This window comes from Sphaeramia orbicularis, chromosome 21 (assembly GCF_902148855.1).
Source record: "Sphaeramia orbicularis chromosome 21, fSphaOr1.1, whole genome shotgun sequence".
In the NCBI taxonomy this organism is placed as follows: domain Eukaryota; kingdom Metazoa; phylum Chordata; class Actinopteri; order Kurtiformes; family Apogonidae; genus Sphaeramia; species Sphaeramia orbicularis.
In genome coordinates this window covers 24,948,982-24,968,378 of record NC_043977.1, presented here as the reverse complement: position 1 = coordinate 24,968,378, position 19,397 = coordinate 24,948,982, and the positions used below count along the sequence as shown (strand labels likewise).

General features: G+C 36.4%; 1 protein-coding gene across 1 annotated transcript in view; it reads left to right on the top strand.

Annotated features, from left to right (window-relative positions):
- The first annotated feature begins 15,498 nt into the window (after nt 1–15,498).
- Nucleotides 15,499–19,397, top strand: part of gpm6bb (glycoprotein M6Bb) — a 33,181-nt gene continuing 29,282 nt past the window's right edge. Inside the window, exon 1 of the mRNA XM_030125398.1 lies at nt 15,499–15,650. Coding sequence (XP_029981258.1) covers nt 15,647–15,650 — 4 coding nt within the window. The 5' untranslated portion in view covers nt 15,499–15,646. The remainder of the gene's footprint in view (nt 15,651–19,397) is intronic.

The window sequence follows — 19,397 nt, the reverse complement described above, 5'->3', positions numbered from 1 at the left end:
CCACTGCAGATCAAATTTAGCTGAATATGGCCCCTGAACACCCCTGCTGTAGGGTCTGTTTTCTAATGAAGCAAAGCCTCCAGAGAATTATTATTATTATTATTATTATTATTATTATTATTATTATTATTATTTTTATTTTTTTTATTTTTTTTATTTTTATTTTTTTTTTATTTTATTTTTATTTTTATTTTTTATTATTATTATTATTATTATTATTATTATTATTATTATTATTATTATTATTACTGGACACTATGAGCCCAGCCGTGCAAACTGTGGAACTGTGGGTGTTGTGAGTCAAAAACACACCACTGTTTAATGATGCACATTGATCTGAGAAGCTGCAAAACTAGCAGGACAGAGGAGAAATTAGATCATTTCCCGTTTTTAACAATCCTAAATTGCTTCATCTAAAGCAAAGAAAATTGGGTCAAAACAGGCTGGACACTAAAAGCATTGTGTCATTCAATAGCTTCACTCACCCATTAGTGAAATTATTGAAAATGGTAATGATTGTCTGCCATTATCATGTCAGCAAACGACAATCTAGCATTATATTCACGATAATAAAACTCAATTTCTCTTGTTACAGAGGAGCTGCAGAGAATGCACGGATGGTATAAACAGCATATTATATTAAAATTGCAGCGCATGCAGGTCATGTGAAGGCATGCGCTTACATATTGATTTAATGTGGCCATGAACAAGAGATGAGGTGCAGTTTATCCACATCACGCTGACAGAAATGTGACAAACACACCACTTCGCACCATACATTCACCTCATTTGCTCTTTCCAGGCAGAGAGGGAGAGCTGCGGCTGCTAGGGGACAACATAGATAAAAATTCTTTTGACAAAACACATAATCTCTGACACACTCTCTGCAGTGTTGATGTGCAGCTAATAGCTTCCTTAAGAATCCAGTCCAGATAGTTGCGATAAGCATAAAACCACACTGAAATGCCACCATTTAGAGGTCACCAGCCCTGTAAATGAATAAAATATGAGGTGATGCATTTATCTCTAATTAGTATTGACATTGTGTTTGGGAAAGACACATCAGGGTAATTATGTTCAAGGCTGATGCAAAGTAATCTGCCTCCAAATGGACACTGTGATGCATTTCTTCAGTATAAAACTTGAATAATGCTACTATTTATTTTGATGTAAATGCTTTTAGAATAATAAATAGTGTCAAAAATTATATATATGTATAGCCAGAAAAAATACTGCGAATTATATAACACAAAGATCCAGTCAATATATTGATTGGGAAAACAGTTTAACGATTAAAACACATGTAGTCTTTGTTCTGAATGAAGAAAAACAGAGATGAAGAAAAAAATTCATAGAGATTTGACAGCAGAAACACCTCCAAACTTAATATTAGCTTGTGATATTAAAATGTTTTCAAGGTTTCCCACATGTAAAGTTTTTGTTTTGTATTTATTTCATCCTATTATAATGAGTATAGTCAGTATTTTTCTGTGGTATTAGTGCTTCATAGAAGGCAACTGAACTTTTTTTAGGTCCTTGACTCATATTAAATAAAAAATGATTCACTTCCTCTGAATTTATTATATTAAAGTCTACATAAAAATATTGAATACTTTATGATTACATGGCGACGACAATGCAGAATATCATAGAGATTACACTTGAAATGTGTGAAATAAAAAAGTGTCTTGGCACCAACACACAAAAATAAGAGATGTATGTACACACTTTTTGCAGCATTTACAAAAGAATAACAATTTATATAAATATAGTTGTAAACTTTTCACATTCAAGTAACAGACTACTTGCATCTTGGATTAAAATATGTAAATCTTGAGTCAAGGTTGCACATATTTTGAGTTTAAAAAGAATAGAAATAAAAGATAAATAAATATATATATTTCAACATGTTATAATGAAATAATAAAAGTGAATCAGAAAATGGATGGATGGATGGATGGATGGATGGATGGATGGATGGATGGATGGACAGTAGTAAACTTTTCACATTCAAGTAACAGACTACTTGCATCTTGGATTAAAATATGTAAATCTTGAGTCAAGGTTGCACATATTTTGAGTTTAAAAAGAATAGAAATAATAAATAAATATATATATTTCAACATGTTATAATGAAATAATGAAATAATGAAAGCGATTCAGAAAATGGATGGATGGATGGATGGATGGATGGATGGATGGATGGATGGATGGATGGATCAGTCTTTTTTCTGTTGTATCAGTGCTTCATAGCAGGCAGGTGAATTTCACTGAGGTCCTTGAAGATGTTTTTACTCATATGAAATAAAATGATTTATTCATTTGTTCATTTATGTTTCTCTGCACTTATTATACAAAGGTGTACAAAAAAATATTGATCAATTCATTATCACACGAGGATGACAACACACAATATCATTGAGGGTGTGGCCTACAACACTTAGAATCTGTGAAATAAAATGATATATTATGTTTCAACAAAAAATAAGAATCTGTCGATATAAGAAATATTTACAACTTTTCATATTTCAGTTACAGACTCCTTGCAGCTTGGATTAAAAAAATGTAAATCTTGAGTCTTAAATCATAAACGCACAAAGGATAGAGATGTAAAGCAGACACACAAGACCCCCATGCTTTCATTCAAGACTCAAGAGAGTCAACAGGAGAGCAGCTGCTTGGAGGTGATACCATTCAGAAAGCATAAGTCGCCTGTCATCCAATAAGTTGATAATTTCCCTCAGGTAAACCTGAGCACTTAATCTATCCAGTAACATAACAGGAATCCTCTGGAGAAATGTGACTTTCAACATGTGTGATATGAGAAAAATCATATTAATACCACACATTAATTAATAAATGTTTAGGGACAGACGATGGAAGTTTACAGAGACATGAAAACATAAAATATGGGCCTTTATCGAAAGCAATCAAAGGTGTAGCAGATGGATGAGACTAACTGTTAAGGAAAAAAAAAAAAATCCTCCACTGCTCCCATGTTTTATTATGTGTTTTGAATATTATGGGGGAGGAAATCTACTTCTGTGGTAAGAAGTAATACATGTGGTCTAATGAACCAGAAAACATAAAAAATACATTTAGCAGAAATACATTTAAACATAGAAGAAAAAATTTAATCCTTTTTAATGTTTTTGTATTTTTCACTGTTTGGGGTTGTTACTTTATCTACCACTAGATGGCAGCATAGTATTGAGTGTTAATACTCCCAGTTAAACCTTAAGCCACAGTGGATTTGCAGGCTTTGTTTTTCTGGCATGTACATATTAACTAAGCACATTTCTCCATTAAACAACTGTGATCAATACTTTTCTTAACTATGTATGATGTCAAATGCAGCGTAAGACTCTATTTTTAGGTCCTGTGATATAATTTAATGTGGTCCCAGCCCATGGATACTGATGTCAGCCAAGAAATGAAGGGAGTGGTGAAGAAATTCTACAATAATAATAATGATCTAGAGCAGTGTTTGTCTGGTGTGAAAAACATGCATAGTCATTCCAGTTATGGTTCTGTCAAGTTCTGTTCTGTTCATGTTTTTACTCTGAGAAGAAGAAAAAAGGGGGAGAAACCTTCTGTCTCTGAACCTTAAACACAGCTGCTGGTTTCTCCATGATGCATGTTGTATACTGTGGAGAATAACAGAGTTGCAGTGAACCAATTATCTCTGGAGGCAGGGTCACAAGGGTGTGCATAGTTGGTCTTTTTTTTTTTTTTTTTTTTTCATTCCCAAAGTTAAATCTGTCTGTGGAGTCCTCAGATTGTGGCCACTCCCAGCTCTCTTCTCACTCTCAACACCAGCGAGGACAGCAGCAGATGCAGTTTGTGGCCTGGTTTCACCACAGCTGGACTGGGTTTCTCACTCCATTTCACTCTCAAGATCTCAAAGTCCTCTTTCCACCAGTATCCTCATATATTTTTTTTAACTTTAATTTTATTTTACCTTTTTTTAATCAGGAAGTCCCACTGAAATTAGAAATCTCTTTTGCAAGGGAGACCTGGCCAAGGTAGCAGCCATACAAAGTCCAATCAATACAAAACACAACACATACATGATACACAATGAACAGTAATCCATGATACTTTTAAAATATGAACAGAAATGAATGTATGTAGTTCAGGGGTGTCAAACTCATTTTAGTTCAGGGGCCACATTCAGCTAAATTTGATCTGAAGTGGACTGAACCAGTAAAATAATAACATAATAACATATAAATAATGTCAACTCTAAACTTTTCTCTACGTTTTAGCGCGAAAAAAGTTAATTTACATTATGAAAAGGTTTACATCTACAAACTATCCTTTCAAAAGATGTGAATAACATGAACAAACTGAAAAAATAGTATAATTTTAACAATATTCTGCTTCAGTTTATCATTTACACATGTACATTATAACGTACAGATCACAATAGATCTACAAACACACAAAACATTGACTAACAGGCAGAATATTGTTAAAATTGCATTTACTTCTCTTAAGACATTTCAGGTTATTCACATTTTTTGCTAAATTATACTTTGTTTTAGTGTAAATACATGGAAATATTTACATTTACAAAGAGAAACATTTGAAGTTGACATTATTTATATGTTATTATATTAGTATTTTACTGGTCCTGCCCACTTGGCCAGCCTAATCTTTCTGTGACATTCATCCTTTAAGATAAATCCAACAACACATTTTTCCTCCGTGATGAATAAGTTCGTTCAGGATTATGAATAGATTTCCCAAAATTAGGCTGGCTAGCATCATAAAAATTCTGGGAAATCTTAGCTACATTTATGACCCTGGTGATATTGGGTCAACTGACCAGCTCCATCCAATTTCCGAGAAGTCTCTACTACAGGCATCAACCTGAGCCAGTTCTAGGAAATCTATAATCAGTCTATCTGAACCATTATGCAGTTCCACACCCTAGTTCAAATATCTCAAGTATTATCATAACTTGTGCAATAATCAGTGCCATTATACTGTTAAAAATGTCATTTTACACCTACATTTGTATACAATTTAAAGAAAATATAGTCATGCAGTAAAAAAAAATATTAAAAATAGAACCAGTTCTATCCCAAAGCTAAAATTTTGTCCACAACATCTTGAAACATATATGAAGACATGGTAAAAATTTCAAAATTTTCATTGACTGGCCACATGGTAAACTGGGTGGTCAAATAAAGAGTATTTTTGTGAAAAATTGAAATCGACTCATTTTATTCATTGCCTCACAGCAACAATTTTCATTGAAATGTAGTCTTTTTGCAGTATATTGTTGCATCTTGACCATAAGAATCCATGCAAAAAAAAAAAAAAGTCTCTACATTCATCCATTATGGCACAGTACAAGCCTGAAGAGAGAGGACATTTTGAAGAATTAGCCTTTTCACCTGATTTCAAGGCCTCATGGACCAAACATGAAGGCACCTACAATTATTTTGATACAAAATATGGTCTTTTCAGGGGGATTTCACACCAGATAGTAAGTTTCAGCAGTGTGGCTTAAATACCTAAGGAGATACAGCTCCTCAAAGTTGGCCTAAAAGTAAATTTGCAAAATAAAAAAAAACAAAACATTAATTTTCAAAGGGCTGTATCTCCTAAACTATTAAAGATATGACATTAAAGTTTTGGATGTGTTTGTTTATCTGGTAGGTGAACAAGTGTGAATTTTTTCAGAATTTTCTGAGGGGGTCATGTGGGGACCACTGGTTGAATTGCCACGGAATGACCTATTGTTAATATTTTAGTGTAATTTTTGCATTTCACAAATTCATCCCAAGGGCCTGACTGTAGCCTTTGGCTGGCCGGATTTGGCCCCCGAGCCACATGTTTGACATTTGTGATGAAGTTTTACAGTTTTTTGAGGATTATTCAACGACTGTGCTGCATGGGAGGAAAATGCTGTTTTCCCAAAGTCTGTCAGAACTCGGGGAACAGTCAACAGCATCACTTTGTCCTTTAACATCATGGTTTGTGGAGATAACCAGCCTAGATGTTACTTCCTGTCTGCAGCCTACAGCTGTACATGGAGCTGTTTTGTGAGTGGCCTCTGTCAGGGGCCTCAGGGACAATAAATCACATGAGCTCATTGCTGCTTATATGTTCATCGTTCCCCTTGACCTGCCGGAGTCGGTCACCACCACTGAATCGCTGTCTGTTTGTTTTGACTCATAAGCATGGGTGACGCTGGGTGTTTACAGAGCCTCAAGCAGAGACTGATATAGAAAAAAAATCTTTCAAAACATGAACAGTTATTTTGTTAACTCCATGGAGAACTTCATAAATGAATGCTCAGTTGTTGGGTTCAGTTGAGGTTTACATGGTCAGAGACACCTAATGAGGTTGGAGATCAGAGCAAAAACAAAACACTGGATGAAAGACTCAGAAACAAAAATCCTATTCCTATGTTGAACATGTTTTTAATTTGTCAGCAGGGTTCACTTTTATCGGTGAATTTGATAGATTGAACTCTTTTGATAGTCTTTGTGGGTAGTAGTAAACAATGCGTTTCCTCTGAATTTTCCTGGAGATTGCTATAAAAAATTTTTCCACTTCATGTCAAAGTACTAAAACAGACGCTGACTCTGCTCTGGATGTTACAGAAGTAGTTCAGTGATATTCATTTTCAAGCGTCAGTCCAGTATATAGTGTTTTTTTTTTGTGCTCATTGCAATGTATTAACAATAAAAAGCTTCACAGACAAGCTCACAGAATTTCAGGATATCTTTTATGTAGCTTTATCCTTATGTACCCACTGCTTCATCTGACTTCATCTGGTTTTTCCCAGAGGGGACACATTCAGGAATGCCTCACAGGACAAATTTGTCCAACAAAGTCATGTAACCTGGATGTGGTGCCAACTTCCCAGCCAGCATGTCCATGTGGGCCCCAGAAGGGTTACATTTGGGCTGCATATAAGGGTCCTATGTGGGTTTGTCCGCAGTTTCCATGGTGGCCCCACATGTGTTTACCCATATCAGAATCAGAATCAGAATCTCTTTACTGTCATTGTACCACATACAGGGTGACACAAAAAAACGGGAACTTTTTAACAATCCAATAAAACCAAGTGTGATGGAGGAAAAATATTTTATTCATAGTAATTGAAACCTTAAACCATTCCATTTAAGAAACAATGATGGAATTTTCGTTTTTAAAAAATTACTTCCTGTAGATGGCATCCTCCTCTACAAATGCATTCTTGAAATCTGCTGTTGAGATTCCTCATTGACTGCTGCAACATCTCAGCTGGGATACTGTGAATTTCATCCTGAATTCTCTGTTTTAACTCATCCAGAGTTCTTGGTCGAGTCGTGTACACTTTACTCTTAAGATAGCCCCACAAGAAAAAATCACAAACGGACAAATCTGGTGATCTAGGGGGCCAGGGAACGTTACCGAATCTTGAGATCACACAGTTACCGAACAATTCTCGCACAGCCACCAATGGTTACTAAAATGGGGGTGTGTTTACTTGCTCAAGGTCACTGTCTCGCAGTGCTGCCACTTGCTCATGTCTGCCAATACGCACTTTAAAAATTCCCGTTTTTTTGGGTCACCCTGTAATTTTTAAAAAATGAAAATTCCATCATTGTTTCTTAAATGGCATGTTTTAAGGTTTCAGTTACTATGAATAAAATATTTTTCTTCCATCACTCTTGGTTTTATTGGATTGTTAAAAAGTTCCCGTTTTTTTGTGTCACCCTGCACAATGAAACTGAGGTAAAGCTCTCCGGTTCAGTGCAAGAATTTACAGACAGACAACAAATATAAGTAAAACAACAACAAATATTAGTAAAAGGCACAGTTATTTACATTAAAAAAATAAAAAAGTATTGCAAACTAAGATATTTGTAAAACATAAAATTTAAGTAGTGCAAATAACATGAGAAGTAGTGCAAATGACATGAAAGATAAATATTTTGTTGTAAAGAATAAATAATATGAGATATTCAGGTCTCTGATTATGATTCTGATTTGGGCAAATACATGTGGGGTCACCATGGAAACTGTGGACAAACCCAAATGGGACCCTTATATGCAGCCCAAATGTGACCCCTCTGGGGCCCACATGGACATGCTGGCTGGGTTCTGTCTCAGACTATGCTCTGCTTCTCATTTCAAGTCCATTCTCAGTGTCAGTGCTCTGCCATTTTCTCTGTGGTTTGTAACCATGGTGGTTGTTGTGTTTGGTGCAGCACTTCAACAGCTTTTCTTTATTTGCAATTAGACGCTGCAGGATTACCTCAGTCTGCCCCTTATGCCTGCTGTAATTCCTCTTTGGCTGTGTTTATACTTAATTAGAAACACAACACTGATTAGAACAGAGAAAACTGTTTCAAGAGATGTTGTGCTTGCAGTTATAACTCCTCACATTATTGCTTCATAAAGAAAAATACACACAACACTTTCTCAAAAATATCATTACTGAAAGTGACACAGATAGGTTTGTAAGGTTTTTCAACAATAATGATGGTAATTGGTGGAATAATAATAATTGCTTCTTGACACTAGTTTTACACCAAAAGCTATTCCTCTGATTTGGTGTTTTCATGATGGAATTAGAAAGGGCTGTCTGATGCATTAGTCTGTCGTCTCCCATAGGTTCAGACAGTGAACACCACAGTCTATGATTCACTTCAGTGTCATAAAAATATGTTCAGATGCAAATTCAGTGAATATACTAAAAGCCAATTTGTTGTCATGATATTTTCAAAATATAATCAAGACTGATATTTGCAGTGATTTTACTTATATATGCATCTTTTGTTAATGTTACTGAAGACTGGGAAACACAACTAGCCATTATTCTATTGCATCCATGTATAAGCAGCCATGGCAGTATTTACTCTGACCACAGCTTTATGTTTATATTTTATGTTTTATATTTTAAGATTTTTAGAACTGCATTTTATTTGATCATAAAGAGCTGCTTACTTCTGTTTAGATTTTATTCCATTTTCTTCTTAGTTTTAGCTATTAGGGTATTACTGATTATTCTTCAGGTATTATGAATGCTGATCTATAAAAGATGAAAAATGATGGGATGCAAGAATGATGTTAAACATGACTTACTGAACCACTGTTTTTTAAATGTCAAAACCATTATTTTTTAAACAATTAAGACTGGGGGGAAATGAAAACAATGATTTTACCTGCAAGCCTCCTTTTTTCTTTTACTTAGTAATGCATTGTTAATTGTATTGTATTGTATTGTATTGTATTGTATTGTATTGTATTGTATTGTATTTATTTATTTATTTTTTCCATTTTCATGATTTTGAAAACTATTGTTTAATTATTATTTCAGCTGACACAATTGCATCCCCAATTCCCAAAAAGTTGGGTCATTGCGTAAAATGCAAATACAAACAGAAAACAATGATTTGCAAATCTCAGAAAACCCTAATATATCTAAAAAAAAAAAAAAAAAAGTATGTATAAAATATATCAAATGCTTATACTGAGAATTGTTCATTTTTAAGACAAAAAAAAAACACATCAATTTTGAATCTAATGGCAGAAACATGTCTCCACAAAGTTTGGACAAACTAAGTGACACTAAAAAAAAAGGCAGAGTCTATGAGAAGTACAGATGAACAGAGGTTCTGAATCTTCCATCCATCCATCCATCCATCCATCCATCCATCCATCCATCCATCCATCCATCCATCCATCCATCCATTGTCTTCCGCTTCAGGTTCTTCATCTACAAACTGTAAACCAAGTTCAGAATAATGATGATAATGTTTTTCAATGTAAGACTGGATATATCATCATCTACTTTAAATAATGTAATCAAAGATTTAGAGAATCTGGAGAAATCTGTGTGTGCAAAGGATTAACTCTGCTGCAGATGATCTTGGGGCCCTCAGGCAGCACTGCATTAAAACCAGGTGTGATTCTGTAATGGAAACACTTCTAATAATTTCTGGAAATACTCCTGAACCCTATTAAGGTGTATGTCTTTGGATGGTGGAAGTACCTGGAGAGAACCCACGCAAACACAGGGAGAACATTGAAACTCCACAGAGAAAAGCCCCCGTCAGGTGGTGCTGGGAGGGATCATTGGAATACATCCAGACGATGCTAAACTACTATACTGAATCTATTACAACAGCATGGCGTCATAATGGAGGAGTCCAGGAACTGAACAGACCCTGCACTTCAGACCTTTCACCAATTGAAAATATTTGTCTATTCATGAAAAACACAATCAGCAAAGAAGACACAAGACTGTTCATCAAATAGAGTCCTAAATCAGATAAGAATAGATCATCATTCCTCTTCTGTTCCTTCTCCTTCCCTCTCATTTATGGCATTTATGGACTGTTTTTAGAAGAAGAAAGGGTACTACACAGTGGTAAAAAAGACCTGTCCTAACTTTTTGGAAACACATTGCTGCCATCAAATTCAGAATGACTGTGTTATCATCTTAAAATGATGCATTTAATTATGTTTTCTGTATTCTTATTGTGAACAAGAATAAATATTACTAGCACGTTGACCTGTGGGGATCCATAGGTTCTAGATGTGGTAGTTTTTATGCTGTTGTGTATTCTGTATTCGTGCATGCTGTACTGCATTTCACCAGCAGGCACCGCCAAAGCATTCTGGCCATAGCAACGTGATTGTGAGGCTATTGTATTCCAAAATTACTAATATCTCCCAAAATATTGGTCCTATCAACTTGTTCTTTTCACTACTGTCTTCCTTGACCAAAAATACATAAGTATGCCAAACTGCAGCAGTCAGCTCTTTCTGCATTTTGTATGAATCCCCAGACACACACACACACACACACACAGAGGCCACTTGGCTTTTATAATATGGATGTGTTTATGACATTTGGAAATCATTGCATTTGATTTAATTTTGCATAATAAACTTGAGGCGTTGTTTGAAATTGGGGTTGTATTTGTTCAATGTTTATGTGTTTTCTGCAACAAACTCCCAGAAAACCTTAGATCAGCTGAAACACTCAGTTTATTTAAATCCAGGTTAAAGACCCACCTGTTCTCAGCTGCATTTGAACAGAGTTTCTATTCTTTTAAGCTTAAAGTTTTTATCTGTTTTATCTATTTACCTAATTTTGTTTTGATTTGTTTGTTTTTCTCATGCCTATACTTTTAATTGCTTCTGCTGTAATGCTTTAATTTTTTATGTAAAGCACTTTGAATTGTCTTGTACATGAAATGTGCTATATAAATAAACCTGCCTTGCCTTGCCTTGTTGCATTTGTATATACAGTCACAAAATAAAAAGGATTAGACCACCCTTGTTCTCTTCAATTTCTTGTTCATTTTAATACCTGGTACAACTAAAGGTACATTTGTTTGGACAAATATAATGATAACAACAAAAATAGCTCAGAAGAGTTTAATTTCAGAGCTGATATCTACCCATTTTCCATGGTTTTCTTGACAATAACCAAAATCACTTCAGTTCTTACATCAGTAGCTATGGCATTGTACTGCCAAAAAAAGTGATTTTAGGCATTCCATATTTTCTTTTCTGTCTGTTTTAGTCACATGATACACACAGGAGTTAGTACGTGACTGAACAACCATTGTTTTTGATGACTTTTGATGGTCTAATAATTGTTTCCACAACTGCATTCATTCATTCACTCATTCATTTTCTGAACCTGCTTTATCCTCACTAGGGTCACAGGGGTCGCTGGAGCCTATCCCAGCTATTTATGGACGAAGGCGGGGTACACCCTGGATGAGTTGCCAGTTCATCGCAGGGCTGTTTGTATATATGCTGTACATATATGTATATGCAACTATCAAAATATACTTGGGTTTATGAACCGCTGAACATTTCACATTTCAGTGAATATTTCAGGAAATAGGAAACACCTTGTATACAAACTTCTCAAACCACAGATTAAGTGAAACAGCTCATTTTATGCCATATATATTACTGATTAAATTCTTTGATGTGCTTTGTTTTGGTCCATCCCTAATACCAGTTGCTGGCCTGCTGTCTGCCAGCTGCTCTAACAGGCTGCACAGTGCTGGAATGTTCCCATGCAGATCCTCTATTCACACACAGACATGCAACTCCTGCACCAGACACACAAAAAGACCAAATGCACCACAGGGCTTTATCAGCCAAATGGTCTCTGCCATATAGAACATTGTATTTCTGCTAAAAAAAAAAAAAAAAGAAAGAAAAAAAGAAAAGCAAATAGTTAAACTAATTTAACATTTCAAAAACATATACATTTTTTGGGAGGAAAAAGGAAGATGATAAATGTTTTGTATCTCTACAGCTGACCAGTTAAATATTTGCCTTCTGAGGCTTTTGTTCATGTGATGTTGGGCAGATGCCCTGTTTGACCATCAAACAACTCTTTGAGAGTTGCCCACTTGGCCACCAATGAAAAGACTGGACTGGATTAGGGGGTGCTCAGACCTCCTTGGATACCGGATACCAGTGTACTGGATTGATGGTGATTGGCATTGTTTCTGCAGAGGCTGAATCTTTGTGAAAGACTACAGTTTATCCAAGTCCACAGCAGAAATGTAAGGGATTATTTCAGAGTTCACACTGACATGGATAGGCATTAATATGGGTTATACTCACTGACACATGCATGTCTATAGGTACATGCTTAAAACCTGGACAATATTTTTTTGATATTGTGGGCCAAAATCCCATAATAACCTTTCATTGAAGACAGTGCTTCCCAACTTTTTTTGGCTTGTGACCCCCTTTTAACATCACAAATTTCTGGCGACCCCAAACATTCAAACTGGAGACTTTTTTTTTTTTTTTTTGCTAAAATTAATTTGTTTTTGATCATGTAATAGTTTGCTATTCTATGTTGCAAATAAACATTCATTTTAGACGACATTTAGGCTATATAATATATATTTTTCTGGACAGAGGCAGTAAAGCCAGGTGTAGATTACTGCACAAAGTGAGAATTTTATTTTCCTTGGTCAGGATATGTACAGTCAGTCCAGCTTGGATTTACAAGGCTGACAATTAATACTGAACAAACAATAACTCAAACTATGAATTATGAAAGAGCTGCAGCATCTGAAACTGACCACAATGAACATTTGAAAGATAAACAGTACTACAGTGCTTCAGTTTCAGCTTCAGAGTTTGTCATGTCTTTTATGTATTGGGATTGTCTCTGTCAACTCACCATATATTTTTATTAGTAAGTATTATTATTATTTTTTTTATCAATCACTAAAAATTTCAGGTGACCCCATTTGAATTCCAGGTGACCCCACTGGGATCCTGACCCCAAGGTTGAAAAACACTGATTTAAGGGGAAACCAGACTTCTGAACCTGTTTGACCCCGTTTTGTTCGTCTTCCCATAAAGTGGGATATAAACACAGGTGACTTATGGTCCCTACAGCATGGATTCTTCACAGGATCTTCACAGAAACAACGTAGCAGCTCTGCTAGATTTTAGGTTAACTTTTTCATTGCAGTATGAAACACTGTTGTGTTTTCTATCTATATATACAGTCTACACAGGATGGGGTCACAGGGGGACAAGTGTTGTTAAAACTATACATGAATAAACAAACCACCACTATGTTCACAGTGTCTAAAAGCATTGAAACAGACAATATGTTTCTCAAAAAGTGATTGAAAAAGTGTCTTGTTCCTCTACTCCAATACATTTAAGAGCCAACTGTTGCCATTTTTACAAAGCAGAACTGCAGTGTCATATTTTCATTTTGTTATTGGTACATTTACCTCTACTTTTTTTTGCGTACATCATTAAAAAATGTCACAAATCTTGAATGTTTTCTTTATTGTAGTTATATAATTTCATAAATGCACTAAGCATTGCATTATTGTAGTGGAAATAGAAAGTTAAATAACTAATCACAAATAAACTACAGAAGAACAACCGCATCATGGTAAAATGTAGATGGGTTTAAAATTTGTTTTGATAGGTCACATTTTTTTCTTCTTTTTTTGAGTCAAAAATGGCTTTTTAGATTGTATAGCTTGCAGAACCCTGTTCTAGATCTAAAAATTTAGAAAGATATGCATTAGTGGTATATATCTATATCTATATCTCTGTGGGGGGCGGGGGGGAGCTGAAAAGTTCATAGCCTGACTAAGAAGGAGTTATTCCACAACAATGAAATTTGGCATACATTAAATTCAACCTCTCCTGATACTAATTGCATGATTTCCTTCCAGATAAACCCACACTGGATAAATAATTTAGGACTTTGGAAAGTAGTACCAGATATATTTCATGAATCATCTGTGGCACCGTGGTCTTATCAAATGTCTGCAGAAAAAGGGGTCAGCCCCCAAGGACATTCATGCTGACATGGTTGCTATAGGGCACAGGTGTCAAACATGTGACCCAGGGGCCAAATCCGACCCACCAAGGGGTCCAATCCGGCCCGCAGGATGAATTTGTGAAATGCAAAAATTACACTGTAGATATTAACAATCAGTGGTGTCGAAATCATTTTAATTCAGGTTCCACATACAGATACATACAGTCCAATTAGATTTCAACTGGGTCAGACCTGTAGAATATTATCATAATAACCTATAAATAATGACAACCCCAACTTCTCTCTTTGTGTTTTTTGGTGTAAAAAAGTACAATTACATAAAAATGTTTACATTACCAAATTATACTTTTACAAAAAACATGAATAACCTGAACAAATATGAACAAACAGAAATGTCTTAAGAAAAGTAAATACAATTTTACCAATATTCTGCCTGTTACTAAATGTTTGTGCAATTGTAGTGCACATGTGTAAATGATAAACTGTTAAACCGAAGCATAATATTGTTAAAATTGCACTTGTTTTTCTTAACACAATTCAAGTTGTTCATGTTATTCAGATTTTTAAGGAAACTTTGTAGATGTAAACCTGATCATAATATAATTTTACTTTTTTCATTGTTATTATTTTACTGGTCCGGCCCACTTGAGGTCAAATTGGACTGAATTCAAATTTCAGTTTGACACCCCTGCTATAGGGGATGATGCTCCAGCTTTATCAACTGTGCAAAACTGGGAAGCTGAATTCAGGAGGGGTAGGGAGAACGAGGGAGGGGTGAAAAGCAAGCATTTTCATGAAATGTCTGTAGTACTACTTTTCAAAGTCCTAAATTATTTATCCAGTGTGGGTTTATCTGGAAGGAAACCATGCAATTAGTATCAGGAAAGGTTGAATTTAATGTATGCCAAGTTTCATTGCTGTGGAATAACTCCTTCTTAGTCAGGCTATGAACTTTTCAGCCCCCCCTCGTATATCTATATCTATATATTGTGTAAAATCTTGACATGAATCTCTCTTATCTTATTGAAAATGCAGTATGGGATGCTTGGAGGATGAAGGTACCGGTGTGGAGTTGAGCGATCGGTGAAACTTGAGGATGAGGAGTGGGAGGGGGCGGCCTGAAGCAGCTCCGTCCTCCCATCACTAATCTGTGCGGTGACGTCACCAGGCTTGCTCCAAAGGGACGCAGCGTCGGGTGTTCGCCCAGCCAGGCGGCCAGTGTGCATCCCAGGACGCAACATCAGTGTAGCTGGGCCTCAACTTCCATCCGATCACTGAAACTTCGGACGCTTTTGGAAACTTACAAAAGAAAAACAAACAAAAAAAAACATGGGTAAGTTACAAACTACAAACTCTCGACTCTAACACTGCTTTTTTTTTTTTTTTTTCTGGATGTGATCTTCGGATGTTTTACGCTTTGTTATTGTTGCTCAAACTTGATGGATCCTCAGCTGACTTTTAACACAAACTAAAACAGAACAGATAACAGAGCTGCAGGAGTAGGCTGTTTACCTGACCCGGTTTCATGAGAATCGGCATTAGAGCAGAGCCTGCTGAAGCAACTTGAGGAAAGCGATTAGAGAGATTAAGTCTATCAGGATTCCTGCAGTCAGCCGCAACTATGTGCAAGTGTGGAGGTGTTAAGTCTAGATCAACTTGCTGCTTCTACTATTTCTGTTACAGCTGCCTCCAATCAGCCATTGTAATTGGAATATAATCATCAGTTGTGATTGATTATGGATGATGTGCAGTGATTGATCATATATGAGTGGATCAAAGTTTGTATCAGCTGCAAAAAAAAAAAAAAAGAGGATTTTGTGCTGGTTTGTAACATTTCTGGTAAAGACTGATTAAAAGTTACTGGAAAAACATACTGTATTAGTCAGATGCTCCATAGCTGAAGCCGGTGTGTCATGCCAGAGTTTATAATTGCTATCTGAAGGGCTGAGCAGAGACATCCTTAAATCAGTCCCAAGTGTTGACCATCTGTGCTCAACCAGAGGGGGATGCATGGGAGAAGTGAGTGAGGTGCTCATGCCATGGGTGTTAAGTAACTTCTCAGCGGCTCAAGGACTTTGTAACAGAAACTGTCAGCCAGATGGGATAGTACACAAGAGGGACAAAAAAAACAACAACAATAACACAGCTCTCACTCTTAATGTTTGGATTAGATGCTCTGGCTGAATCAAAGTAACATAACAGATTCATAAATCTAATCTTTATGCTTTTTATGACTTTGTGTCGCTGTTGGTAGGTTGTGTTGTTTTCTGTAGTGCAGCTGAGGCCAGGGAAGAACACTGTGTGAGAATGTGTATCAATGCTCATTAATTCGCTCTGAAGCTCTCACAGAGGCGTCATTGTGCTCCTAATTTGGAGCAGCCTCTTTGTGCGACTTCAGTGGCTCTTAATGTAGAGAGAAGTTCACTGAATTGCAAGTTTTGGAGCGGATGCCTTGTGAACTAATTCCCCACAGACCCTCTTTCACTGTCTCATAGAGGTTATTGCTCTGCATGGCCATTGACCTTTGTGTGTTGTCCATTTTAGATTCAAATGCTTTCTATGGCCCTTTTTTTTTTTTGGTATAATAGTATAGACTGTTGTTTCCAGTATGAATAAGGTGATTAATTTTGGAAAGTTCTAGTTGCTGTAGAGATCACCTTTTGTTGTGTCAGAGAAATGAATATCTCATTGCTCTGCTGTGATTTGCTGTATTTCATGAGAAATAGCTTTGAAAACAGAAAAAGGATTAAGAGGAACCGTGTGCGTGAAACGGTGCGGCCCAAAATAAACAGGATGTCTTGAAGCTGATTGTGTGTGGAACTGAAAATTGAGATGTGAAGATGTCATTCAGAGGTTATATAACTTATGTCTGATGATTCGATTTTACGGTGACCTTCACCTTTCCGAGAGGCCACATGTTTTTCGGAGAGATTCTCCCCTGTCCTTCTGGTGAGTGATTTAACATTGCATTGGCCTGTGTGTGTGCAGTGTGGGAGGATCACCTGGCCTCAGTCCATTGTGGTACTTAAATCAGAGGGAGACAGCAAGTCATTTTCCACAAATATCTTCCGAAGTTCTTAGTGTTTATTAGGATATCCACCCAACAATATTTGGTTGCTATTGGCCTCCTCGTGGATCATACTGTGGTTTTTGACTCTAAGGCGTTCAATTACGGTACATGATTTTAGCCTTAAGATGAAAACGCTTTTCTCAAACCTGTCATGATTATACTCATTTTAACCCAAAATCACAGCACATAACAACTTTGAAATCTCTCATCGGTGCAGCAGACTTAAACCCCCAAAACGCAGAGAACACATTTTTTTTACTACACTCATTGGCAGTGTTTGAGACACATTTGGAAAAACAGTTTAGAAGCTCTCCCCTTCACAGTGTGGAAAATAAACCAGCTCTTCACTTTATGTTTTTACAGAGACGATTTAATTATGTGCTTAACATTTGAGGCCGTCTTATGACTGGAGATACATCTAATCAAATACAGCAAATTATGGACATGGCTTTGAACACTGTGTCTATTCTTCTGGGAGCCAGATCCTGATTGCAAAGAGGAAAGATTGTTTTCTTTGTGGAAACTCTTGAACCTTCTAGCCAAAAGTCTTCTTTATTTAGCATGGTGGTCTTTTTTTTTTTAAAAAGGTCAATAAGGCTGAATGCAAACCAGATCAAAATGTCACTTGGCTGTTTTTGAGGGATGAAAAAAAAATAGTGGGTTAATCACAAATGCAGTGTTGAACGTGCTATTAAAGTATGAAAGTCATGACAAGGTGTTTATAGAATGAATGAATAAAATAAGGAACACTGATGATAAAATCTTTTGACCACACACATAGGAGTTCGAGGTGTCTCTGAGGTTTTTGCCGGCGTGTGCTCTTTCATATTGTGCATTCCTGATCCATCTGAACTAGGATGTCTGTTAAGTGTCTGATTATTTCTCTCATACATCAGCAGTCGTCACTATCGCAGACTCGCACTGTGGACTGGATGTACTGTGACCCTGCATCCTGAGTCCGAGGAGAGGAAAGACCCACGAGGGCTTAAGCTGTGCCAGCAGAGATGTTTTTGTACTTTCTGAATCATCAACAGTTTGTTCGATGGCAGAGCAATAACAGAGTCTCATAACTTTGCTCTTTTTTTTTTAGTTGAGTCATGATCACATTCTGGCCCTGAGATGTCAAGAAAAAAAAGAAGAATTGAGACAAGAATTTTTGCAGAAACAGTCAAAGTGAAACTATTTGTTTTAGTTTCTGTTGGAAGCATTCTTTTGTTTACTCCAAAATAAAGTCCAAATAAATCTGTGCTAACCTTTTACGACTGATCCCAGATTTTTATGTAACATCAATAATTCCTAAATTGCTTTGCGTCTTCGGTTTGAAATCATTAATTACACTGAATTTCCTCGGTAATGAGGTAGTTGCTGTCATAGTTACATGATTTCTGGGCTTCTCTCCATTTGGCATAGGATATGACCGAACATCTCTGGTAATTATACAGTAGATGAGACCAATACAGTACATTTTGCAGCTCTAAAAAGGAGACCTCTAGAGTTCATCTCCTGCTTTCCTTCCTGCTCCACTTTGTCATCTCTGTAATCTCCCTCCTATCTGCATTGGGGTTTCCTCTCATCCTTTGCTTTGTCGTCTGCACTTCTTCTTCTTCTGTTTCTTTTTCTTTTTTTTTTTTTTTTAATTCCCTCCAATATTGCAGGTCTGCCGGGGTTAGTTATGTTCATTTGTTGACCTTAATAACTCCTCTGACAACAAAGAGAACCATTGAGTATTGTGACATGAAATGATAGGAATAGAAGTTCCTGAGCGGGGATGCTTGATCAAGCATGTGCCTCGGCCGTCACTTTTACTAAAAGCCTATTCACAGCTGAACAGAGGGGATGCAGGGAGGGTGTGTGTGGGTGACTGTGTGTGCGCAAGTGGGTGCAAGTTCACCCTTGTTAGAGAGATGTCACAGTCACAGTGTCGTGTCAGAAACAGGATGGCAGTTGAATATCTAAAAATGCTCTCTATATGCAAAAGACTAAACCCTTTCAGACGTAACCAGGAAGCTG